This window comes from Phalacrocorax carbo, chromosome 1 (genome assembly GCF_963921805.1).
Source record: "Phalacrocorax carbo chromosome 1, bPhaCar2.1, whole genome shotgun sequence".
In the NCBI taxonomy this organism is placed as follows: Eukaryota; Metazoa; Chordata; class Aves; order Suliformes; family Phalacrocoracidae; genus Phalacrocorax; species Phalacrocorax carbo.
Window position 1 is genome coordinate 151,034,441 of NC_087513.1, and position 27,505 is coordinate 151,061,945.

Here is a 27,505-nt window from a genome sequence, read left to right on the forward strand (position 1 = left end):
AGTATGTCTGTACGTTTCTAGCAGAGGAAACATCAGGCAGGATGTAGGTATTTTCCTAACATCTTAAAAATTGTGGAGAGTCTTAGCAGTCCGGTGCTTTACAGTTATGGTGTTGCAGAGAATGATGCGTTATTAAGAAAGTTTTACTGCTAGTGGAAGTTTTGTCTGCAGGGCCCACTTCTTCTGGTGTTTCCACAGAATGGCCCCAAAACAACCTTCCTGCAGTTTCTGTATTTTATTAACAGTGCATTCCTCTAGGCACAGAGCACTAGCACATCGACAGCAGAGATGGTCCCTTTCTCTGCTGAACCTTGTAAGTGAGAGGCTATAGCAGGAGCTAAGGGCACCAGCAGTCATAACAGTATTCCCAGTACTGATAAGAAGAAAGGACAGTAACTGCTCAGTGGAAGTGTTACACTAGCTCTGAAACGCTGCACTTTTATTGCTTTACATGTGAGATGTTTCAGTACCCACTTCAGTGATTTTTAGCATCACCAAGTGTCACAATGAAGTAAGTGGCCTTGTAGGACCAGAGGAATGATTCAAAGTAGGCAAGTCACCATCCTGTGACAACTGTTTTTTAAATGAATGGTTTATGAATCCTATTTGATCTTTCCTCTTGCCAAGTCAGAGACATTGAGGAGGATTTTTCAGTTAATTTCACGGGAAAGTGTGTTAGGCATCAAAAAGCACATTTTCTCTGATGTTTGTGCTTCTTGGAATGAATAGCTCTATCTGCTTTAGTGTAAAGGATTCAGGTAAATGAAAATTAACAAGCCTGATCTGTATGTTGCTGTTTGGATAACTAAGGAAGACACCACAGTTCTGCTTCATGTTAACTGTGACACAAGTTGTATAATCATAGCCCGGTTCTCTTATCAAAATGAATTCAATGCATCAGCATTACTTTGGGACTCATTTGGCAACTTAACTGCCATCAGGTCGCAGTAGTGGTGATGAATCAGCTTAACTTGAATTCCTTAATTAAAGTATTGCATGTGTAGGAAAGATCACTGCCCTTTAATAATAAGTATTGTTAATCAAGATCCCAGATCATCTGATTATTCACATAAATGTAATCAAAAGTTTTTCTGAGTTGTTTCAAGCTGTATGTTTAAAGCATTAAAAAGTTCCACCTACCTCAGGTGTGGCAAGGCATGCCCAATACAGAAGGTTGTAGCCTCCATGTAGTGTTTGAAGGCACTTTTGATTGTTTTCTAGGTCCACAGATAATGACTTCTTTTTTTTTAACTTTGAGCTTTTTCCCCCAGAGGTTTGGTTGTTTGGGATTGGGCTTTTTCCATTTAGAAAGGCGTATTTGCTACTATAATACATCTAATTAAATATATGATGTGAGAACCTATGTGAAAGGGTCTTCAAGGACATACTTAGTACAGAAATCATTATACTTGGACTGGGTAGGGATGAGAAGAAGCTGGCTGGGTTTTCTTTCTGTTGGTGCCATGGCTCTCATTAAACCATCTCATTCCCTTGCCTTCCTTTCCTCTGCGCAAACCCCCATCACCCAAAAGTTGTTGAGACTTCATCCAGACTCTCAGCTGATGTATTCCCTCATGGAATTCATTCTCATGGAGCAGATCATCTTGAATGCCATTACACAGCACATGCGGGACAACCAGGGGATCGGGCTCAGCCAGCATGGGTTTATGAAAGTGAGGTCCTGCCACACTAACCTGGTCTCCTTCTGTGATAAGGTGGCCCACTTAGTGGATGAGGGGAAGGCTGTGGATGTTGTCTACTTGGACTTTAGTAAGGCCTTTGACACTGTCTCCCACAGCATTCCCCTGGAGAAGCTGGCTGCTCACGGCTTGGACAAGTGCACTCTGTGCTGGGTTAAAAACTGGCTGGACGGCAGAGCCCAGAGAGTGGCGGTGAATGGAGTCAAATCCAGTTGGTGGCCGGTCACAAGTGGTGTTCTCCAGGGCTCAGTGTTGGGGCTGGTCTCGTTCAATATCTTCACTGATGATCTGGATGAGGGGTTTGAGTGCACCCTCAGTAAATTTGCAGATGACACCAAGCTGGGTGGAAGTGTTGATCTGCTGGAGGGCAGGAAGGTCCTACAGAGGGACCTGGACAGGCTGGATCGTTGGGCCAGGGCCAATGGCATGAGATTCAACAAGGCCAAGTGCTGGGTCCTGCACTTGGGTCACAACAACCCCGTGCAACACTACAGGCTTGGGGAGGAGTGGCTGGAGAGCTGCCTGGCGGAAAAGGACCTGGGGGTGTTGGTTGACAGCCGGCTGAACATGAGCCGGCCGTGTGCCCAGGTGGCCAAGAAGGCCAACGGCATCCTGGCTTGTATCAGGAACAGTGTGGCCAGCAGGAGCAGGGAGGTGATTGTGCCCCTGTACTTGGTACTTGTGAGGCCGCACCTCGAGTGCTGTGTGCAGTTTAGGGCCCCTCCCTACAAGGGGGACATCGAGGTGCTGGAGCGTGTCCAGAGAAGGGCAACAAAGCTGGTGAAGGGTCTGGAGAGCAAGTCTTATGAGGAGCGGCTGAGGGAGCTGGGGTTGTTTAGTCTGGAGTAGAAGAGGCTGAGGGGAGACCTTGTCGCCCTCTACAACTACCTGAAAGGAGGTTGTAGCGAGGCAGGGGTCAGTCTCTTCTCCCTAGTAACAAGTGATTGGACGAGGGGAAGTGGCCTCAAGCTGCACCAGGGGAAGTTTAGGTTGGATATTAGGAAAAACTTCACCGAAAGGGTTGTCAAGCATTGAAACAGGCTGCCCAGGGAGGTGGTTGAGCCACCATCCCTGGAGGTATTTAAAAGAAGGGTAGATGTGGTGCTTGAGGATATGGTTTAGTGGTGGACTTGGCAGCGATAGGTTAGTGGTTGGACTTGATGATCTTAAGGGTCTTTCCAACCTTAATGATTCTGTGATTCTATGATTCCCTTGGCCCAAGAATTTAGGGTTATTGTGCCCTGTGGTTCGAGTGTGTTGTGGTATGAGATTTAGGTGCTTTCCTCCAGTCTGCTGTACTCCATGGTCTCCCGGTTGTTACAGATGCCTATTTGTTCAGTTCGCTTACCAGCATGTCCAAATTTTTACTTAAAATATTACTATCTTTGGCCAACCTGGGATAGTTGTTTGACTTGCCTTCCTCATTTTGGAGGAAACCCTTACTCACCAGTTAGGTAGGAAACCCCTAGCTAAGTTAAGGATGTGCTGCTTCTGTTCTGCTGTTTTGTTTCTTATAGTTGAATACTCATCCCCGACACTCACCACACCACCTGTGGTGCCTTATTTCTTTCTCTCTGTCATAAGTTTTTTAAAGCTTCTGGTTTTAGTCTCTTCCTCTCTTATTGTTTTACTTGCTTCATAATCAGATCACTGCCAATAGGCTCAAAAGCTTTTGCTTTGGGTGATTTCTTGGTAACTTTTGCCCAGCCAAGTATCACACTCTGTCTTTGGGATGAATTTCAGTCATTACAAAACTAGCTTTGCTTTTGTCTTCCCTCTTGTCATATGGTTTTCAGTCTGTCTAATAGTTGTAGATGCTTATGGCCCTCGCTGGCTGGCAGAGGGGAAAAGTCAGGACATGCTCATGCAGCTTACTTTGCTTATGTGCTTGTGCGTGTATACAGTGACATGCAGGCACTACCTAAAAGGAGGGATTGTGCTGGGAGCAGCTTAAGCTTGGACAGGCCTGAAGTCAGAGATTGTTGCCGTTTGCTTTCCATAAACCTTGTCTATCCCATATAGCACACTGTGTGTCATTTTGAGATGGGCCTACATTTCCAAGCAAAGAAAAACAACATGGAAGATTTTTGTGTCACTGGCTGGCTTCATTATGTAGCCATAAGAGCCTTTCTGTGTTGGATTCCCATGCTGCCTTTTGGCCTTTGGTGGTCTTTCTCTCCTTATCTGCCTGTACAGTCAGTATCTCACTGCTTCTATTTAATATTGCAATAGGCCACAGTCAGGTCAGCTAAAAGCTGTTGTCCAGGCTTTAATTGTTTGGTGGATATTGTAATTGCTGTTGCTTTGTGCTTCACTCCTCTTCCATCCTTTACCACGCTGCTTTACCACAGATGCTTCTGCTGCTGCCTTGATATGTTGACCCATTCCTCGGCTTCCTGCCATACTACATCAAATTCAATTTTTTTTACTTTGCCTACAAGAACCAGTATAGTACTGTCATTAAGCAAATTTATCCTTTTCTGATTGTACCTCTTCTTTTGTGTTGCTATTCCCTTATAATTTTTACATACATCTTGCTTTGCTGCAACTTGTTTTTGGGTCTTCTGTCTCCTCTGAAAATCAACGTGTGCTGGAAGTAACTCCTTCTCCTTATTTACCCTTTCTCTTTACTCTCCTGTGATTCAACTGTCACTCACTGTTAATAACTGGGCTTGCAAGTCCGAGACCAAGGCAGGAGGAAATGATGATGTTGGTGCCAGTAATGTATCAGTTCAAAATTTCAGCAACCTTGTGTCTTTGTTCAAGGCTTCAGGGCACTGTCACAGAAGATAATGTAACCATTTTTTAAATATTAATCTAACTAAAAACTTTTCTGAAGTGGCTTTTAGGAAGCTTGTAACTCTTTGTAATTGACTCATAAACTGGTTTAACTGCTAATGGATTAACTCCTTGTCCTGTGAGACCAGGATGGCTGACACCCACTTTTTAGTCTGTTCTCTTTATTTAGTACAGAGTACAGATGGTACTCGGTAAATGTGTGGTTTTAAAAGTCTTTCTAGAGCCAATATTGGGAAGCAAATTGGATGTTTGAACTGTAGCGTGGAGGACAGCTCCCATTAAATAGCAGAAAAAAGTCCATGTGATTTTTAAACTATTAAGAAATGTTTAGATGTCTACTGACATGAGAAAATTTTGCATTTCTTTGAAATGGTGGTGGTTTTAAGGTGGTTTATGGATTGACAGTATTTCTTCCTTACACTTAATGAAAGAGGTTTTTGCATTGTCTGTAGTTTTACTATAATATCTCTAATATTATTTGGTTTAGGTTGGGGAAGTAGGGTAGGGGTTGTGCTCATTAGCTTTTATTTACATTCTATGTATTATTGCTTGGCTTTGTATGAGTATTTGTTCCTGTTTTGCTATAAAATATCTTCAGCAAATACTGGGAAAGAAATCTTTGGTTGAACCCGAACATTAACAGTCAATTCCTTTTTCCTCTGCTCTGTCCAAAGGAAATCGCTGTTAACAAGAATTGCGTGTGTGACAGAAACGGTGCACATACAGAGCTTTCCAGTTAAGACCAAAAGCTAATCTGGGTGCTGCCTACGGCTGCAAAACCTGTTGAAGGTCAGCTCAGGAAGGGACCTATGTTCAGGATAACATGAGTTTAAGAACATGTTTAAATGTTTTGCTGGACTGCAACTATTCTGAACTCAGCTGGGAATGGGGAAGATAGAGCAGTACTTATGTGGGGTTGCAGCTCTAATCTCTGAGTTTCAAGGTTTCTGTTGTGCTTTTGGTGTGGAGCCATTGGAAGGTATTCTAAAGAGAAAAATCAAAATAGTTGCCTGCACAGCCTATTCCTCTGATCTGCATAAGCTCTATCCAGATTTCAGAAGCTGAAATGGGGGTGGGTTTGGGTGTATAATGTGTCATGTATATAAATGTTTCGGAGTCAATGTATCAAACACTGTACAGCCTTTATTTTAAGGGAATACACACTGAGTGAAATGCTAGTCCGAGGTAAAGTTGCACCAGGTGTTTGAATGGAGCAGGATTTCATTTAGTGCCACAGATCTTTGTGGCAAATTGAATTGTCACTGCGAAGGGGGGGGAAAAGTAGCTCCAGTTAAACATTAATCCTTTCAGAGGTTAAGGGGATGGTGAGGGTTTTCTCGTTTGTAAGCCAGAACACATTCATTCACAAAAACAAAACAAAACAAACCCCCAAACCCAAAGGGAGGAGGGTATTGTCCAAAGAGGATAGAGTGCTGCTGGAGTTCTGGAGTTCCTAAAGGAGTGGGAGTGATTTTCCTGGAGGGACAGTAAAAGAGATGGAAGGATAGATGAGAGCAGCAGTGTGGCTGACAATTGGATAAAGACTCTGGTTTCAGGTTTCCTAGAGAGATGAAAAAATGTAGTGATTTTTCAATGGCTTGAAAAATCATGATGATAAAGCAAGCATTGACGTATTTTGTTCAGTATGGCTATAGCTATTTGGACATTGTTCCATCCTTTCCTTTCCCTGGCTTATTCTAGCAGGCACGGTCAGTGGTCATCAGACACTATGCCGTGCTGTAACTGTTTGTGTCTGAGTGTGACATAAGATGAAAGTGAACCCAGGCTCATCACTGTGGGCAATTCCCAGTAGGTTAGACCACTTTGAGAAGAAACTAGTCTGTTCCCAGTACAAAAAGCATGCAGGTGAGAAGAACAGAGGGAAGGTTTGTTTTGGTACAAGTAGATTGCTTCCAAAAGTCAAGGAATAGGTACGTTTGAAATCTTCTTTTACTAGAGTTCACTTACTGGGAGTGGGCGTGATCCTTTGGCTTCAAATTTTCATCCAGAGAACAAGGGCTTGACTCAATACATGGATGCAGTATTGCTAGCCCCCCTATTCCCTGGGGACAGGGGCAAGGCATAGTCAGAAGATGGATTGGTAAAGAAATTTGGAGGAGGTTAGGACATCATTATCTTAGTATTTTTGATGGTGGGGGCAGAGTTAAATTTAAAACCAGGATTGAGTAAAGAGTGAAATTTTTTGCTTTATTCTAGAAGAAACAGGCCACTTGGTCAGCCTCGTGGCAAAAAAAAGGGGTGTGTGTGTGGAAGTGAAGAGGAAATGCAGCGGTTGTCTAAAGGTGCACTAACAGCAGTTCAGATACACTATGTGGTCAGACTAAAGCTCCGGATGCTGTCTCCAAGTGTGTCCAGTATGAGATGAAGAATTATGAGAGCAGTCATATGGTGATGCATGCTCCTGGCCTACAGAAGTTTAAGATTCAGGGAATTTCTGAAGTAGGCATTGTGCCTTTGCGGTTAGTAGTGGTGGATGCCAATACATCCAGGCAAAGCCCCTCTAAAACACAAGGATATGACTGGTTTAGCAAGGTCCTGGTCACACGCAGACCAAGGGAATGAGGAGGCCTGGGAACAGTTCCTGCTTGCAGTGGAAGACAGAAGTCAGTTCTTTGGTCTGAGAGCAGCTACCATGTGGTAGCACAGATGCGAGGCTGGCCAAGGTACACGTGGAAGTCTAACATGTAGCGTTACCTCAAAGTTCCTCTTAAACCACTTGGAATGAGTAAGGCTGCACTGAAAGATAAGGACATTCAAGAATGAACTGAATGTGGCAAGGAAAAGAGAAACACCATTTCTTTACTGTCAGACTAGACAAAAAGACTGGACTACTCTATTATGAAGTTAAAGATTAATAACCTATTTTATGTGCCCTGTGAAGCCCATTCACAAAGGGAGACTATTCAGAGGCTCTGTTACCCCTGGAAGACAAGGTACTCAGGATAGTAGGTATGTTACAAAATGACCTTATAGTGAATAGAAGAAAAGAGAAGAAAAAAAGACCAAAAAAAGATCCAGAGAGACTTAAGAGAGTAAGTCGCATACCCAGTGCCGGGGAATATGTCTTACCAAACAAGTACTTAGTATAAGCCAAAGACGCATTGTTTTGATGGCAGTTCTGACAAATCTGCCGCAAAGTTTGCTTTTAAGTTGACACTTCTCTGGTCAAGCTTACCACACAAAGTACTGAGTGTTCAAGTAATAATTAGATCACTAGAGCAAGCACGGAGGAGGAAGTCTCTTGTCTTCAAAATGACGCAGAGAAGAACCTGAGTATGGCCAAAAAATATGCATATGAGATAGGACAAAACTTCAAGATAGAGAAGTGAAAGAGAGGTAGAACAAGTAGAGGCTGGAAATAGAAGATTAATAAGATACATCAGTAAACTTGCCAAGTGTTAAGATTGATCCCAGTAACCCAGTATTTATGTGACAGCAATTAAAATACATAGATTATGTACAGTGATAGAAAGCAAGATTATGTAGAGAAAAAGCAAGATATATTTATTTTCTGTTGAGGAATTACAGTGTGAGAAAGCAGTCTGATTTGAGAAAAAAGAACAGGAGCGGTGTGCTATTCCCTACCCTAGGTTGAAACTGGAGGAAGAACTGAGCCTGACTGGGTACACTGGAAGTGATTTAGTATGGAAGAACAGTAAATATGGATACATGTTTTCAGAACAGCTATGTCCCTTCTGCTTTCTTTTCTCTGTGTTTGTTTTTGCATTGGTTGTCTGTTCTGGTGCACAAGGAAGCCAATGACACGTGTGCATCCTGAACTAAGCAGAAAGCCTGTAATTTTAAAATAATTTTTGTGATTCCAAGGAAGGGGTGTGGAATGCCCACAGGCTTGGATCATCCTGATGTTGCTCACCTGTGTTCAACCTGGTTTTGAGTATGATTGTGTAGGGGCTGTCTCAGAGACTGCAGCCTACAGCTCTTGGTTGGCAACCCAGAGGCAGAGGGAATGCCTGTACTGTCAGATGTGAGCTGCTTGGTCTTTGTTGAAAAATCTTTTCTTTTTCAAAACCTTCTCCCCCTGCCACCCTCTCAACTTCTGTAATCATGTAATTTAAAGGCAAGAGGGCCATGCTCATGGTGTGTTTGGGTTTGAGGTTTTCTTCTACCCTCTGGGAATTTTCCATAGCTTATTTACCCTTGTGAAGGTTTGGTCATGAACCACATTGAAAACTGAAATGTCTTGTTCCTTGAAACCTGTTAATTTTATAAACCACAAGCAAAATATAGTGAGGCAGCTGCATTAAGAGTTTTCCTATATGACCCAGCACTAACCTTAGCCCAGCCCAGCCAGGCTAGCTGCGAGGGACAGCTTGTCCTGCCCCAGCTGGGTTCGAGACAGCTAGTGATCAGAAATTACCAGTTGGGCAGAAAAGATTCTCGCAGCCACCAGACATTTTTCCTCTGGGGCCTGATGAGTTGACTTGTAATTCTTGAATAATCTTGATTGCCTAGGCTGCTTTTTTTTCATTATCCTAGTACACATATGTTAAATTAATTCTGCAGATTATTAGAGCAAAGGCATTTCATTTTTACTGGCTTTATTCACTGCTTCCCAGCATGCCCCACCCCTCCAGAGTTTATACCTTTATTATACGTTTCATATTTTTTTACTGTAATCCAAATACAAACTGTCAGTCTTAATAATGTGGTACACATGTGGGAGAACTGAGGCTGAATTTTACCATGTCTCTGATTAGCTATCATTTTATTCTAGCTCTTTTCCTGCTTGCCAATTAAAACCCATATTTTGGTACCAGGTTGGGAGAGGAGCATTGATTTACCTAGCAGCTTTCCCATGACTGAAGAAAATGGCTGTGTCAAAAGCAGCTCTGAGATTAGTTTCCTGCAGCTAATGAGGGTATACTAACATGAGTTGACCAGACCTATGCCTTGTTGAATTTTATTGTCTCTCCCCGCAATGCTTAGTAAGATCTAAGAACCAGAATGAGCCTCTCTCCACACATGGCCTGCCTTCCTCAAAATCTGGTGTCTTAAGTCTTTTGCCTCCTTTCTCCAACATCCTTAAACAATAACTTTTTAAATTACCTGAAAAGCTTGGGACATGCTTTATGTCAGTGTCTGTTTCCTGTTTTCCCACATTTTGTTTCTTTCAGGCTTGATTTTGCTTTTCTTGTTCCAACTGCACACAAAGAAATGTCTTACCCTTAAGTCATCATGACCGTGTGAGAACATCTGTGTATTTGGGTTTTTTCTTTCGGTTTGTGTTTTGTTTTGGTCGTTCCCCCCCCCCCCCCCCCCAAAGAACACTAAAAACTACCCTACTGTGTTAAACGCCCCTCTAGTCTAGCCTGAGTACTGTTTCTGGCTATTTGCTGGTGTGTGTTACTTCAAATATGGTATGATCGCTCCAGTGTTACACCCTTCTTAATCAGCAGTTTGGGTTGAGCTGGAGGATGCTTCTAGACCATTAAGCTTTAATAGCTGCCTACAAACCTACACTCCATGAGTTTTTGTAGTCCTGGTTCGAATCCATGTATTCTTTTGGCCTCCATGATATCCCACGGCAATAATTGCAAGTTCTGCAATTTCATTACACATTGTATGGAAAAAATACTTCCTTTTGTTTATTTTAAACTTGCTGCCTGGTAATTTTATTCTGTGCTCCTTAATTCTTGTTTTGTGAGGAAGTATTCTTCACACCATTCACGATTTTGTAAGCTGTTTGTGAATGGATAACTTGTGTTTTCTGAGGTGGAGAGTACAAACCCCTGAGAGCCACAAGTGTTTAGAAGTCGTCCTGTTGTTCTCCATATGTCTTCTAGAGCACACACAATTCAAGATAAGTGCTCAGTGATTTACATTGCTGCATTCTCTCCAACCAGCTAATGATACTCTTTGTCTTTTTAACCATTGCTGATGGTTGATGTGATAACGACAGGGGGCTATCCACAAAACGCATAAACTGTTCTTCTATGTGGCAGTATTAGAATAGATCCTATCATTGTATATGTGTATAGTCAGGCATATTTTTTTTGTGTGCAGATAACTTCACACTTTTCATCATTCAAATTCTTTGGTGATTTTATGTGTAGTGATTTATAAACTCTGCATGTCCTCAGGTGTATATCGTGCCACCTGGGATCACTTTCTATTGTCTGCATATTCTTTAAAGGACTGGTTTTATTAAAATAGGAATCACACCCTCTCTGAACATGCTTTCTCTGTTTAAATTTCACATAGTTCATCCTGTATGATGAGAGCTTGCTTGGAAGCCATTCATCAACAGTAGAAAACTGGCTGACTGCTATAAAGCCATTGAGTTACTCTTTCATTTTAAGGAACTTACAGGCTGTATTAAGGAAGCCGGGGAGGGGGTAGGGAGTTTGACACCAGCACTTGGTGTACAATTGTTCTGTTCAAACAGGAATGTGTTCAAGCCACATCTGCTATCCTAGAATTACCAGAGATCATGCTGTAGTTCACTGGCATAGTGTTTCTGCTGTGAATATAGTCATATTAATGTAAAGATCACTAGAAGGAAAGTGGTCTGTCTCATAAGAAAATGGTCTGTACTCAAGAAAATCAAGCTGGACCTGGTTCTTCATAATGGCTTTCTGCTGGTACCTTAGGGGTTTTTCCTCCTGCGCTTCTAACTACTCTGCCAGAAGGCTGTAATGTAAAGTTCCCCATTAAGTGTTCTTTCTATTCACATCTGCCCTTCTTAAATTTAAAAAGTAGCATTTTCTTGCAATTTTCAATACTTGTATTAATGCACATGCAAAAAAGCCTGTTCTACATACACCTTGTCTGTAAGATGGGGTGGATGAATTTGGAGTAGGAGCTGGCTGCTTGAAAACAGGCCTCTAGTCTGCTTGAGGCCTCTGGGAGGCATCAGGCTGTCCAACACACATGTACCATGGGTACCTCCTGCCTTTCTGGAGCAGCAGCAAAGGACAGGAGAAGAAACTGCTAAGTCATCTCAAACGGCACTAGTTGCATATGTTTAGACAACCAAATCACATATATTGTGTGTTGCTTGACATTGAGGGTTACTGGAGCTTGTACCTTGCATTTCCAGCTGGTACTGGGATAGAATTTGTGGCTAGAATTTTGCTGTTTGCGGGGTAGCACTGTGCAATGCCAGACACTTGTTAAACTAGGCGTCTGGGAGGCTTCTAAATTCTGTCTGTGTGGAAGGTAAACTTGTAGTGAAATAATAAAGTCCAGAAATAAAAACAGCACAGTGCCTATGAAATATGTTTTTTTGAACTTTCTTTATGGTTTTGATCTATGATTTTGCCTGAGTATCCGGAATATGAAATGTAATTCTCTTTTGCACTAGTATTAGTGAATTAGCAATGAGAAGAGGAGTCATCTAGGATAACAACTGAATGCTTTTCTATGCATATAGGGACTATGCAAATGAGAAGCTTGTGAGTGAGTGCATTATGGGGGGCAGTCTGTATTAAGCCAGTTACTTAGCCTTTATTCTGCAGGATCATAGGTGTGAGAATCCAGCTATGAATATAACGTATCCAACTGCCTGTGTGTACCCTCTTAGTGTGATCTTCAATCTTTGTGTACTTCCTAGGACTGTGTAAACCTATCTAGATTATACCTCTTTTGGTACAAAAACAATTCCTGTATTGGTGCAGAACATTAAATTTTGTCCTCCCTTTATGCAGAGTAAGTAATAAGTCTGTAGTTAAACAGTATTTGAAGTCCACATTATACGTTACCAAATAACTTGTTCTGTGGATAAAGTTGTGGAACACTATCTGTTACTGAATTTTTATCTATTGATTTTGTAATACATATTTTTAAAAAGCAGTAAAATGGATATTACTGAAAGCAGTAAAATGGATATTACTTTTCTTGCTGATTTTATACCACCCAGAAGCATGCAAGATATTTCACACTGCAAGTATAGTACTACTCACCTGGCCAAAGAGCTTCAGAGTTTGTCTTCACTGACATTTTCATGTTATAATTGTGTAAATGCATCAGCCCAACAGGCTTCCTTGTTGGAATCAGAACTTGTTTCATGAGGGAGAGTCCTGGCAACTGTCTTGTCTGCCTGTTTCCAGCTGGTACTGCATTCCTTAGTTAGCTTTAATTTGTGAAACATGAAATGATTTCTCACTGTTTTGGGGTTGTGTGGGGTTTTTTCTTTTTTTTTTTAATTTTTCCAAAGAGGTGTTGAAATGAGAGTGCAAAAGTGCAGATTTCTCACTATGTTTTGCAGCAAAACCCAATTTGTTCCATTTTGTCCCTCTAGTGTGTCTTTGACTTCTTCAGTGCAGAGTGGCTGAATAGGTTTCTTCGCTCTTTAAAAGTTTTATGATGAAAGATGGCTGTGTCATACCCTCTCCTGGTCTGTAGTTAACTCACCTTTACCAATAACCCCATGCCAAATTTTGTCAGAAGTACTGAGGCCTACATGACTGTGACTCTGAGAAATTGCTTGACTACTGCTGGGATCTGTCTGTGTGGGTTTTTTTAATCTTTTGTTACAGAAGTAAATACTGGTGGGGTTTTTTCGTTGTTGGTTTTTGGTTTTTTTTGTGAATAAGCTGCCACAGAATTTTAAAGTGGTGACAGCTCCCGTCTTGACAGCAGACTCTTATTTCATGAACCTTAAATTGTTGCACTTGCATAATAGGAATCCTCCGAGTTAAGGTTTCTCTGTAAATTAACAGTATTTTTGACCCTGTAAAGTTAGTGTTTAAGACCAAAATGTGTTTTCAAGTCTAGGTATAAATTAAAGGCTTGTGCTTAGTGACACTTCAATTCCCTAGCATAATGTATTGTGAAAAGGAACAGGATGAAAATGCCTTGCTTTTATTTTCACTCCAGTCTCTTCCCATTTCACTGAATGGTTTGTCTGCATTTTCTTCTTTTCTAGAGTTTTAGAATGCCAAGGGCTGCCTATTGTGAATGGGCAATGTGATCCCTATGCCACCGTTACCTTAGCAGGACCATCCAGGCAAGTATTGCACATACAAGAGCTTCCATTTTATAAGGGTGGTTTCTGCTTCCTTTGTCTGTTTGAAATCTGCATTCTCAGATGGACAGATGGGAGTATTTAGATGCTACTAGAATATGTTAAGTGTTCGTGTGTGCATGTATGAACTACTGAATTATACTAGAATAAGTAATTTGAGGCTTGTTTCACTTTAGATTTATGTAAAGGTCTGAATAATCTCTGAATAATTTTAATATCCTAGAGTGTGTAATTTGTGGTTAGGCTTAATTTGTGCATCTTCTCACCTCACAGTTGGAGGCCAGTTTTCGAGCAAATTTACTGCCTAATTTTGGGCAGGGGCAGAAAAGGAAGCTAAATACATCAACATCTTGCAATGTATTCACATTTGTATGTGAATATTTAAAGTATTTTCACTTTCAAGGTGTGACAAATCAATGTGTTTCAAAAGCCCTATGTGGCTCGGTCCTATAACTTGATATATGTGGACATAATAGCATGGATAAAATTTGGAATGCGGTTTCAGTAATGATGTTCTGCATAATACCCTTCACTATACATTTGGGATTAAATTTTTCTGTTACGTAATAAAAATTTCCTGTGCTGTTGGATGTCACTATTTGTACCTGCATGTCTAGAGTCATCTTTTATGTCTGTGCCATGTTAGAAACACAACAGGTCTGCTGTGACCTCAAAGAATCAGATTTGGTAGCATGGATTGTTCATAATGTTTTACCACAATTTATTGAAAATACTAGAAACCAAGATGCATTCTTGACAAACACTTACTTTGCATGCAGAAGAGTCTTTGAGACTGGTCTGTATTCTTAACCTTTGTCTAGGCGTGTTATGCCTTATCTCTGTTAATAAGCTGTGTATTTGAGTTGTACACTTTGATGTTTTAAGCCTGTAACTTTTTTCAGGTGGTACTGGGTGGCTGTTGCTAAAACTGTAAGGGGATTTTTTGACGAACCCTTGTATCCTTGATTGTCCAAACTTACTTTGTCTACTTCCCTCAGACCCCTAGTCCAGATAATGTATGACAATTGATGATGTATTTCCCTTCAGAATAAGGAGCATAGCTTCATATTATTCCTGTCTGTTTTTGGTAGGGGGAGAAGGCTTGCTTCCTATCTCCAGCAAGCAACATGCAGCTTATTCCCATCCACTGTTTTGTAATTGCCCAATAATTGTGCTTGCCATAATTGCCTCCAGTTCTACATCCTGCTTCCCAGTCCCCTCCCAGATGGGCTTATCAGTAAAGAGGCTGATTGGCAAGTGTGACTGATGAGATGGGATAGGCAATCTGCCCTACATCCTGGAGGCGATTAGTCTCTTATCTGTCAGCTTCCCCTAGGAATACTGGGATATTCTTAATCTGTATGTCTTTCTCCTCTCTGGATTTTTCAATGCCTCTCCATTTAGAGTAGGAAAGCTGCTTTATTCTGCTGCATTTATGCGGTGCCAAGCATAAGAATTTCAACAAATGTGCTGCTGTGTTTTATGTGATTTGTATTTAGAGAGCCATCGGACTTCCTGACCAAAACTGTTTCTATGCCTGTATTATATAGGGGAAAACATTGTATACTGGTGGACTGGCCCATTCAAATCATACAGGAAGCCTGTAGCAGCACTGGGAATTAGATCCAGCTCTACTTGACCTCTGCAAAAGAATACATATAGTTGTCTGGTTAATATAAGCAGTTACAAGCTATCTAAGCAGCTTTGCTGCATGAGAAATGAGGGATAGATTCTGGGATGAAATGATTAGTAGGTCAGTTTTCCGCGTGGCTGATGTGCCTCTCCATCTGTGTCTGTTTTATCTATGCCTTCTTACTGCTGCAGAGCTGTAGGGGAAGATTGGTGACACAGGACAACACAGAGCTCTTCACTTGTATGTAAAGAGAACAAATCAAGCATAGGTTCATAACATTTGGAAATCATGGAACAGCTGTTGGCTGGCCTCTGTGAAATGCATTGGCTGGCTTTAGCCCAATGCCAAGCAGTTAGATGTCTGTATTCTAAAAGGCAGGTGCAGGCGGGTGGCACTGCCCATAGGGGATGAATGGGCTGCACTGAACTTTGTCAGGCCTGTTGCCCGGTGAGTGGTTTGAAGGAGGTCTGCCATGTCTTGTTCCTACAGAGCAGTAGAAATTAAGAGAATTCTGCTCAGCACTGCACATAATAATTCAACAGCATAACATTAACTAAGTGTTGCTGGGGCTGCAGGGAAAAGGGTGGTAGTATAGCAATAAAGTATTCTTACTGAGGAAATCACTCTGGGGTTTTTTTGATTAACACCACTGAAAAGCATTCATTGATTCTTCAGGCCAAGGTTGTAAAATATATGAAACACAGAAATAGCTATGTCAGTCTTCCTGTCTCCTGTGCTTTTAGGGTATGAGGAATTTTTGAGTCACATCAAGACTGCAACCGTCCCCCGAATGTTGCTGCTCAAAGCGCCATTCTTCCCAGTTTCTTTGTACAGATATAAGATTCTGCTGGATTAAGAGAGTGACAGAATCGGGGTTCAAGGACTTGTGTTTAAGAGAGGATAACAAACTGTGATTACTGCCACTAGAGAAATAGGCATGCAGTGAATCCCTCTCTTAAATGTGTGTGTGTGCCTTGCGGTGCTGGAGCCACATGGCATTCCAGTTTTATCAGCTAAATCAAGTGGATGACTACTTGTTCCTCAGTGTCTCAGTGTCTCTGTTCTAGGACCGCACTTCTGCTAATGTCATTTCTTACCTTTTTTTTTTCTTTCCTTAATTCAGATCAGAAGCCAAAAAGACTAAAGTTAAAAAGAAGACCAACAATCCACATTTTGATGAAGTGTTTTATTTTGAGGTTGGTATTTCAAAGGAACGGGTGATAAGCTGAAATACTATACTGGAGATAGCTGGCACAGCATCCTGTTCCATGTTGTGCCAGCTGTCATCTTTGAAAACTGTTCCAAAGCACGGTGCAGGGGAGAGAAGTACCCAGGATCAGCCTGGCAGTGTGCTGTGGGAGCAGTATATTGCTTCAGCTCAGGTGCTCTGTAGGAAAAGCTTCAAGGTGGGCATTTATGAGTAGCAGGCTTTACACTCCATTGCAACTCACCCCAGAAAAGTTTTGAAAGAGGACAGTTAAAAATTGAATTTAAAAAAAATTTTTTTTTTGTAGCCTGTGGTTTTATAGCTGCTCCACCCTGTCTTTTCCAGTCAATGGGAGGAAGGTTATCTCCTAGGAATACTGAAAACTGTAGAGGAAAAATACACTTAAACTGGATTGTTCTGGCTGTCTACCAGTCTGCTGCAATACCAGTGCCTTTCCTCCAAGTGGGTGAAACCTCTAAGCTTTATTTAATACAGAGCATTTTCAGCAAGTCCAGTTAAGACAAAGTATGACTTTCATGAAAGTGCTCATTTTGGTTCTTCCTGGCAAAGGTAGCTGTAATGGTGGTGTGTCCATGCATATATGTGCATGTGTTTAGAAGACAGAATTAAACATTTAAAGAGGTATCCGAATTATAAAGTATGTGTATCTTTCTCTTTTCTCTTGGACATCTTAGTCCCAGTCTACACTTAACCGTTCTGTTTCAGTACATACCTCAAGAACGTACCTGGCGTAACGAAGTTGATGAAAAGCCACAGAAGTACAATGCAGTTGGCATATCATTGAAGAGTCCTTTCTGCCCATACAGCTTGCGTAATTCAGATCACATTTACATTGGAAATAGTTGCTGGCATAGGGATGTCACCTAGGGATGTGGTTTCTCAAATGAGTTCGGGGCACAGGCAGACATATCAGGAAGTAGAGCCAGAGAAAGAGGAGCCATATAAGCGCTGTTGCACTGTACAGATCTGAAGTGCATGTATCATTCTTGGCAGTGCCAGTGAGGGGCTTATTGCTGTCTTCCCCCTCCTTCTACAAACCACCATCTTTGCCTGGAAGCTGATAGTTGTACCGACTAATCTAAAGTCGGTCATACCAGCAGAAATGTGCTCTTGTTGATGTAACATATCTGGATTTGAGGAACAGATATAGCAAGTCCTTTATTGGCAGGAGCACTTTCTCAGTGCCCAAAAGGGTTGGAAGCCTTGAGTATTGGCTGGGAGAGCTAGCTAAGGTAATCTTTCCTCTGGTAACCCAGCATGTCTCCTCCTAGGATAAAACGTCACTAGAGACTTAACTTTAGCTAGCAGTGAGCCTTCATGCCTGCTTGCCTGACTCCGTGAGATTGTGTGGAGGTGCTGCATGGGCATGGTTGGTGGGGGAGAGAGATGCCATGGTACTGAGTGCTGAAAATGCACTGAGGTGTCTGTGTGTTCGCTCAGGGCTGCTCAGGATTTCAGTCTGTCACCTGGCCCAGAGCTGCAGCCTTTGGCAGTGACACAAGAGTGAGGCTATATGTAAATAAACTAAAATGGGTTTACTTATTCTTAACATAGGCAGTTCTGGAAATCATCTGACAGCAGGAGCTTTTTAATGAGAATGTAATCCAGGAATTCAGCCTGTAAACCACAAAACTTCACCTGTCTGATTCCTCAGCGTTCTGTGCACTGCAGAAACAGCGAACGTTTGGTATTTAAACACTGAACTTGGCAGGTGGTGCCATATTGGGAGAGGAAGGAGAGAAACAGAAAGCGTCTTCCAGCTGGAGTTGTGGAGGGGACTGGAGGCTTGTTTAGCTTGCCTTTATGCTGAGAGCTGCATTGCATGCAGGTATCAGCAGAAGCAAAATCTGAACTCAAGCCCATGCCCCGGTTGTCCTGCTAACTCAGAGCAAAATGTTCCCTTTGCAAGAGGGTAAGAGCAGAGCTTGGCAAATGTCTGAATCAGCCAGAACTCTGAAACATAAACATACCCTTGGTGCAGACAGAGCTATCATAGGCTTATCTCACTTTCAGAGTAGTTAGTACCTATGAGGCTAAATGTCTCCAAAGAACAAGGTTCAGTAGAACTGCTGTGACTGGGAAATATATTCACTAATGAGACATGGGCAGACCTGTGGCTGGTGCATGCTAATGGAGTGCTCTCATTCCTGTGGAGCTGCACAGATTCATGCTGTTGACAGCGGTGTCACTTACTGCTTCCAAACAGCTTCATCAGCTTTCCTGCAGTCTGCTAGCACAGTGATTGGCCATGCCTCCAAGGAAGAAGCTGATCTGTAAAAGGCAGTGAACCGGTGCTTTCCAAACTATGACCAAAAAGTCGCAAAGATTTAATTTTCTAAATGGAAAATAGCTCATCACTGGTTTGAGAGATCTAAGGCCTTGTTTAAGGGGTGCTGTGAGTGAAACTTGCACCTGATGGTTAGAAGCCATTTTCACCACCGCTCCAGCTGCAGCATGGTGTCGGGGCTCGGAGTTCTATATGCAGCTACAGGAAAATGCCCCTCTTGCGGGAACCAAAGAACGTACTGCTGGAGACCTGCTTGCAAACCTGCATGTGCTGAAAAAAATCAAGCAGCTGATAAACGGCTTGCCAGCTTTGCCTAAAGAAAGGGACCAGCACAGCAGAGTTGTGCCCCCTTTTTTTTGTAAAATGGTACGTGGCAGCTAGTTCAGCACTGTGGACTGGGAGTTCCTTCATCTCCAGTTTCATCCTTGGAATGGATGGACCTCATACAACTATCTTTTTGGGCATATTGCTCTTGAGCTGTATGAATCTGCACACTAAGCAGTTGTACAGGTGAACAGAGAGACCTCGTACATACAGACCCAAGCAAAACTTCTCAGAAAAGTGTTTACTTAAAAGGGATGTGCCATAAGTTATACCTATGCTAAACCTTTTTAAACAACTCGTGTTATGGGTAATAAAACACTTAGATTTGCTTCCTTATTAAAAATTACACTATTAGCTTCACAATTGTAGTAGAAAATGTCGTTTGCAGTTATGTAGGATAATTTCTTGAAGCCACAGGGAAGACAGTTGCCAAGGGTAGGGTGAGAAAACTTGTGCGTGCTGAGCTGCTGAAGTTGTAGGCTGTATTTAAATCCTTTGTACTCTTGGGCTTACAGGTGCATTTGAGTCAATTATAGTCTAGAGGGATTGGCCTCCAGTGCTGCTAGTACCGTTTAGTTTTTATGTATTGCCTTGAAAATGGTGCCTGCTTCACACATACACACTCAAAAAAGGCTCTATTGAGTGTCCTGGGCTGAAGATTCTTTTCTGGTTCCTCTCCACTTGTGCAGCTATATACTTGCATCCCTTGTTTGTACCACCTGCATCTGATGTACAGTACAAAACCAAGGCGTCAAGTTTACAATAAAAGCCAGTTTTTGTGAGTGGGAAGTATTAAGCTGCAAGTGCATTTAAACCTATAATAAAGTTCAGCTTCTGTGTGCAACTAGGAGCTGAACCCACACATCATACACACTTGCATTTGATCAGTTCCTGCTGTGGTTTCAGCTGGGTGGGGTAGCCTTTTTTCTCAAGTTTCTGACACACTATGCAAAAATACAACCATCAAAGTCTTTTTATAATCATGCTACAAAACAAATGTTAAGAAATGTTTGTACAAAATTTTTTTTTGCTAATGCTCTACACTTATGGCTGTCTTCCTTTATTTTCTGTCCGTGCTTTGCTGTTTATCAGTCTTGCAAATGTGGTTGGTGAACTGTGCACCTGGTTCTATACTCTGATATACATAACACAGGCTAGCATCTCTTGAACATTTGATCTACTTGGTGTTTTTTGTATGAGCATGATAAATTGATTTCCAGGATATCAGCATAGGCAGAACTTCTCAGTTTTAATTAGATCCAATGTAAAATGTTTTTAAGGGTGGTTTTGTTTTCTTGTCGGCCATTCCTCCCCCTTCCTTCAGAGAGCCTCAGAGCATCTGTTGTAGAGCTGTATTTAGAATTCAATTATTAATTGGACTTTTATTTCCCTAGATGGGTTAAAAAGTGGTATTCCTTTCTGTGATTTTTTTTTTTCTTTCATCAGTGTAAACTCCAACTACTGTGGTAATATTAAAGATGACCTTTCTCTGTAAAGAAAGCGTGGAGTATCTAGTTGCTCTTGGATATGATTGTGTAACCACTGCTTTTGTACAGTGGGGAAACTGTTTAGTCAACACGTTTATTCACATGCGTGAATGTTTTCAGATTCAGGACTGAAGTCACTGCTGATAGTAAAAGACTGTGATCTTCCAGAGCTTTGTACAAGTAACATTGGAATGCTTTTGTGTCAGTTCTATTTGTTAAAGTTTCCTCCTTTTTATTAGGTTACAAGACCCAGTAGCTACAACAAGAAATCCCATTTTGATATTGAAGATGCTGATGAAATTGACAAAATGGAGATTAGGTAATATAAACCACTTTGTACTAATAAACGTGTCTTCCAGAGTTGTGTAAATTCATAGTAGACTCAGTTTTCAAAGTGCCAAGTATGGTTTTACAGTTCATAAATAAAGATGAGTCTCTGTCACTGTATCTGTATGCTCCTTTACCTCCATTGTCCTGTAGATGTATGTGAATATGTGACAGTTCCTCTGCAGGAAAAATCCTCATTATTTTCCTTAGTATCCTGTATACACTGTGTGTATCCTAATGTGCAGTTGTCATTAAGCACAGCCTTTTATGTCTGAGCTCCCCTTCCTTCCCTCCTTCAGTTTCCCAAGAGAGCCCAGAAGCCCTGTGAGGCTCTTGGTTAAAGGGTTTGTTTTCTTTTATCACTTAATTTTAGCAACTCATATAAGAACCTTCTTCCCTGAAAGGAAACTCTTGAGCTCCAAGTTTCTCTGGGGCAGAGGCAGTTTCTCTTCTCTCTTGACTGCCGGACTTTAACCCCTTCTTGCAAGGCTGAGTATGATACATGTGAAATCTATTGCACAGGAAGGAAGCAACTCTGATTTCAGAAACAAAACAACCCCACCCCACCCACTTAGTACTATTTTAGAACCTGCTGAGGCCTGTCAACAGTGGCTGTGGGCATGGGTGAATAAAAGAGTGGAGAGGAAACAATAGGAGGTGCAAAACCTAAAGGTATCACATGCGCCATACCATCACATACATTGAAACTTCGACTTAGGCCATTGTGATTTGGGTGCACTGTAGCTAAAAACTGCTGTATCTGTATCAGGTGGTCAGAAATTCCCCTCTCCTTTATGCTAGGATTTGGAGGAAGAAAGGTTGAGGGAGAATGGTGGCACCCCCTTCCTCCCCAGGTATTCCCACTACAGAGGCTGTGAGCGCGCTTACCCGAAAACATTCCCATGTCCCTTCAGATGCATAATTGGCTGTAAGGAAAGGCGGAGAGACCAGGAAGGGGGAACAATACTTGCAGCAAGCAAGACACATCTATGGTCACGAATGGATGACGGCTGTTATAATTTGACAGTTAGCTGCTGGTTTGTGTATCTGTTAGTGTAGTATGACAGCACTACACAATCATTAATGAATTTGTGTTTGCCATGGCTCTGTGAGACAGGAAAGGGAAACTATTCATATGTGAGAGAGACAAGAGCTGTACTCTGTTTCTCTGAGAACATCTGTGCAGTGCAGCATACTGTGTGAAGCACACAGTACAATGTAGTGGTGCAGAGGTAGCTGGTTTAAGGGCAACCCACAGCTGATACACAGGAGAGGGAGCAAAGGCCCAGGTTCAGTGCCATGCTGCTTTGGTGGTGTCAGTGTCGGCAGCACAGCAGATGGCCTAGCCCTAGCACCAGACTATGTTTCTGTAAAGCTTTGCATGGTGTAGGCAAGTATGAGGTAACATGTCCTATACCCCGTGGGATGTATGTGATGGAATGGGCAACTGAACAGTGTCTTGGGAGCCCCAGTCTGGTCTTTGTAACCATCATGCCCAGCCACAGTCTGATTTTAAATGAAAGCTAGGAATCTCTGGTAGTTTTGTGACTCCAGAAGGGGACCCTAGACATTGGTAGACAGTGGTTACACGTTGCTTAATATTTCAGTGGATTCTTATTTTGTACTACTGGAGTAAATGGAATTATACAGTTTTACTTAGGATATTTTCTGGATAAATGACTGTCTGCAATGATAACATACATGGAGCTGAGCTTCAGAAGTGTCTTTCATTCCTTAAAACCAACACATCACAGTGTGGTTGAGATGAATAGTTTATGAGAAGGAAAAGATTAAACACTTAAATGATAGACAAAAGCAGGTAAAGTGTTAGTCTTGGTTGGGCAAACTCTTTGCTCAAAGGTTTTGTCCCCTGTAGGACAGAGTGTTTTTGTTTCCATCTCAGGTTCCCCTTCCACCCCCGCTCACTTCCTCCAGTCTGTTTAGTCAGAGTTAGAATGCCCCCCTGCCCTCTGGATGGATCATACAATTTATGGGTTTGGGGGGTTGTTTTCGTTTTCTCTCCTGAGAAAAATGCCATTCCACAGGGTAAAGAGGAGACTTAGTCTCTCATGGTTTTTCTCTAAAGCTACAAAAGTTTCTTCTTTTGAGTGGGTGTAGGAAGTTGCAGGCAGGGCATATCAACACTTAGGGACCAGATGTTTTGGTGAAATTCATTGTTTCTACTCCTCTCTATTTCTGTGACTATAGTCCGACCAGTTTTAGAATAATCCTTGCTATAATTTTGCCTTCTAAAAACCTTGGGAAACAGTAGTCTCTTAGACTCTGAAGTCTGTGGATTATGATTTTTAAATGCTGCTTATGCTTTGTACTCCATGTGGACAAAACAATAATTTCAGAATTTGCATGCCTGCTTTGCATACAGTGTAGTGTGAGGTCTACCTTAAGGTAGTTCCTCTCCTACAGATCCTTCACACTGATTTTTTTTTTTTTTCCTGTAACAAGTTGCTGTGGGGGAACACCCTCTGGTTGCAGATGTTTGAAAGTGTTTTCGCTAGTGGGCATCTTGAAAGAATTTGGATAAACTAGAAACCAGTAGCCTATAAATACTTTTTAAATTGTAAGTTTGACACTGTGTAAATAAACTTCTCAAAAGATTCCTTGTCTTCTGAAGCTACTCTTAGCCCTCTGAATTAGTTAGCAAGATAGTAACCAACCACATATGGAGAAAGAGGAGAGGAGGTTGAATTTTCAAAAAGGTTTTTTCTTTTTGGGGAATTCTTGCCCTTCAGAAATACTGTCAGAATGTCAGAGTTTGAAGAACTTAACCCAGCAGGCGTGCAGTGTGAGCTGATGGTATGTCTAGTGTATGAAACTTGACACATGAGACACTTGAGAGATGCAAGGCTCAGAGGATTTAAGTGACATCCTCTGCACCTGCATATGGTAGGATAAACCTTTAGAAGGACTATCAACATCCATTTCTTGACAAGCCTACTGTGACTTGCTTGACACTAAAAAGATTGTGTAAATATGTCTGTAACTGAATGACTTTGTACCTTATCCAAATTAAAGTTGCTCTTCTAAAAATATTCATTATTTGAAAATCAGCATTTTTTCCGATATATCTTTTTTCCCCAAAAGTTTAAGGCACATTCAGACTGTCACTTAGCTGCAAAATTCTCAACTGAGCTTGTTTTAAAATAAAAATGCTTCTCAGAGGGAACCTTAAAATATGTACAGAAACAACTACCCTGGAGTTTGAAACCCTTGCTCTGAGGTGGGTATTGTAGCATTTACTTTCAAATGCCAGTTAAACACCAGTACTTCCACTTTGAATCTCAGCACAGTTGTTTTACATCCTAATGTTAAAGAGTGTGAAAGGGAAGGACTTACCATGCAGATACACGTATCAGAACTTAGCAAATGTGAGGGACTGAGTGCCAAAAGTTATGTTGGCTTCAGTCAATACACTGATTATATAGACTGGTAGAACTGTCTTCAGGTTTTGAGTATCTGTACAGAATTAGTTTAGGTGCAACAAATTTGTAAGCTTGATGCAGTCTTCCCAGGTGCTAGAGCCCTGGGAAGGCCTGTGTAGACTTTCAGCCTAACTCTGTAAAGCTGCTGCTTAGCTGCTAGTAACCCCAAATTAGGCTGGGACTGACAGCACGGCGTCCTTAAGTATCTCTACATCTTTTTCCCCCGATGTCCATTTTACCTGTATTTTCCTGTTTTCTGGGATAGCCAAACAGCCCCCTGAATCTTTATCAATATGGATAGTGGAAACAGTACAGATGAGGGAAAGGTAGTCTAGATTATTTTTTTTTTTCCACTGATGTTTCATGGAGGTGAATTGCAGGGCTCCAGAAATCTAAGGTAAGGTTGTCTGTTTAATGTTTGAAAAACATTATTGTAGAGTTTCGAGACTTTCTAGCTCATAGGCTTGAGGGAAGAAAAGTAATAAAATTGAAAACAAGGTTGGGATTATTTGTTTTTTTTATTTTTTATTTATTATGAATATTTTAAAATTATTTGGTTTTATTACAGAGTTGATCTTTGGAATGCCAGTAACTTGAAGTTTGGAGACGAGTTTCTAGGAGAACTGAGACTCCCTTTGAAATTTCTCCGACAGTCTAGTTCTTACGAAGCATGGTATTTGACATTTTTCTTTTGGAGAATAAGTAGAAACATATGTCTGCTGTGAAGACTTAAGAGTAATTACTGCAATGTGATAAAGTTTAAATGGATTTAATTTGAATCTTTTTTTGTAAGCAAGCCAAAGTAATCTTAGCAAATGTAAGAACAAGAAGTTTTGATAATGTGATTAGAGACTGCAGTCTGCCTCTGTATTGCATGTGGGAGTTCTAATACATTGGCTTGGTGATATTATTTACCGCAGTTCATCAGCAGTGCCATGATTTTAGTGTGGGGGTTTTTAATCATATCTACATAAATCTTTATAAGAACTCCCCATGTAGGTGCAAAATAGACTGGCAAACTTAATTACAAAGTCTGATTCAGAGCTGTCAAGAATTTGATACACGTATAAATACTGTGTGTATCTGTATGTTTTATGTAAGTTCATGTATAGCCAGAGATAATCTTGTGTTTCAGCACAAACTTTCTGTCTTGTTTTTTGTATATCAGGTATTTCCTGCAGCCCAGAGATAATGGTAATAAGTCACTGAAACCTGATGACCTTGGTTCCTTAAGGTTAAATGTGGTATACACTGAGGACCATGTTTTTTCCTCAGACTATTACAGTCCACTTAGAGATCTCCTGCTAAAATCTGCAGATGTTGAGGTAATTTGCTTGCACTGCTTGTTGTTTACCTGCAGATCATCTTCACAGGGGTCTCTCTGAATGTTTGTCACTATCTTGCTGGCACCATGGTTGTGTAATTACCAAAGACTTCAGCTTTTTCCTTTCCGACCTTGTTAAGCTCTGCATATCCCTGGTGCTTGTTTTCGGTCCTTGCAGAAAAGATCTTTATCTGCATGCAGTATGGTGGGTGAAGGCACACCCAGGAACACCAGTGGTTTTAACAGCAACATATTCTTCGTGGCTTTCTAATTTTACATGTGAAAATGCAAAGTAAACGTCAGTTTGATCAATTGGTTTTCCTTTACTGGAGAAGAACAGGTTTACTTGCATAATTAAAAAAAAAAAACAACCAAAACCAAACCCAGTCCAAGAACTAATCCTGAAATGTCAGAGGGTTGGACCATGTCTGCCATTACGTATACTTTTAGCAGGTATAACAATGCTTTTATTTCAGTACAAGAACTGGGTTCTGGACTTATTGTGCCTTGAAATTGAGAAGGGTTAGAGTTCTTCCTCTTCACTTGCTTCCCAGGCAACAGTGGCATTCAGTGAAAAGGCAGCTATTAAAACTGGGGGGAAAAAAGGAGGCTGTATTGTAACAGTTTTTAAATTGCTGCCCTCTTCTGATCAAAACTTAGAGCCAACAAAAACTGGAATGTAATGCCCGCCCATGTTGTGTACAGGCATGTTTAGGTAACAGGCCACTGCAACTGTTTTGTGGGGTTCTGCATTAAAGAGCTAATGGGAAAAGTAAGAAAGGATGCATGTTCTAGAAAGATATCTCAATTTTTTTATTTCTTTCCACTATTCAGCCTGTTTCAGCATCAGCTGCACACATTTTGGGTGAAGTCTGCAGAGAAAAACAGGAAGCAGCCATACCTCTTGTGAGGCTTTTCTTACACTATGGCAGAATTGTGCCTTTCATAAGTGCCATTGCAAATGCTGAAGTGAAAAGAACTCAGTAAGTACCAAAAACCAAATTGCTGTCAGACATACCTACTCTGTGTTGGCTAATGTTAGGATCCTCCACTCCAGAATTTTTAGTTTCTAGAATTACATGTAATTTCAAAAGAAACTATTGGAGTTGTTCCTGTCCCTCCCAGCTGAGTGGCAGAGTTCTTTATAAATGCATTCACTGCTCTGAAGATCTGGTGAGTTTGATTTTAGGAGGAATTCCCATCATGTTCTGCGAAATCTGCTTCCAAGACTATTGTACGGTCTGAAAGCAGGGATTTTTGCTCTTCTCAGTCTTAATTATATTTGATGATAACTGTGAAATCCTACATTCAGCTCTTCATATGAAATCATTTCATGTTTATAGTGTGCTAATAAATCATCTCGTGCTGAGTAAAAGTGATGAATTTGTTCAAAACAGAAAACAAGTTTCGTCATAATCATGAATATTTAAGGCAAGCTGTGTGTCTAATGTTTCCAGTTAGAGGGCTGAGGAACAAAGACAGGATAGGATCTGGCAGTGGATAGCAGAAAACAAAGTCTCTTTTCTGGTCACTTCTTGTAAGTCCCTTGTTTGGCGTCCTGGTGTGCTGACAATTTAGTAGTGTAAGATCTAGTATTCACACCAGGCAGGCCCTAAAGAACATTTGTTGCCACAAGCCTTGTGCCTGTGTAGTCATGCTCTTTACTGACAGTAGAAGAGACAATTGGGAGTCAAGGGGAACGACAGATACTGACTTTAAAGTAACAGCTTTGTCGGTACAAAATAAAGTCTTTGTGTGGGTTGGCTTTTTTCAGAGCATCTGAGGGATAGTGTGTTTTCCTTCCTGTAGGTAGGTGTATTTTTTCTGTGCTGCAGGTTGGCTGAAACAGCTTGGTTGCTGCAGTATGAGGGAGTTTGCTGCTCCCTAGTCAGTCATGTTCCTGTGACAAAACAGCAAAGATGGTGTTTGTTTTCAGGGCTTTCTGGCAT

General features: G+C 41.3%; 1 protein-coding gene across 1 annotated transcript in view; it reads left to right on the forward strand.

Annotated features, from left to right (window-relative positions):
• RASA3 (RAS p21 protein activator 3) overlaps positions 1–27,505 on the forward strand; it is a 134,653-nt gene that overhangs the window by 86,826 nt on the left and 20,322 nt on the right. The window contains exons 6-11 of the mRNA XM_064439915.1: positions 13,408–13,488; positions 16,263–16,335; positions 20,705–20,784; positions 24,801–24,905; positions 25,401–25,557; positions 26,391–26,539. Coding sequence (XP_064295985.1) covers positions 13,408–13,488; positions 16,263–16,335; positions 20,705–20,784; positions 24,801–24,905; positions 25,401–25,557; positions 26,391–26,539 — 645 coding nt within the window. The remainder of the gene's footprint in view (positions 1–13,407; positions 13,489–16,262; positions 16,336–20,704; positions 20,785–24,800; positions 24,906–25,400; positions 25,558–26,390; positions 26,540–27,505) is intronic.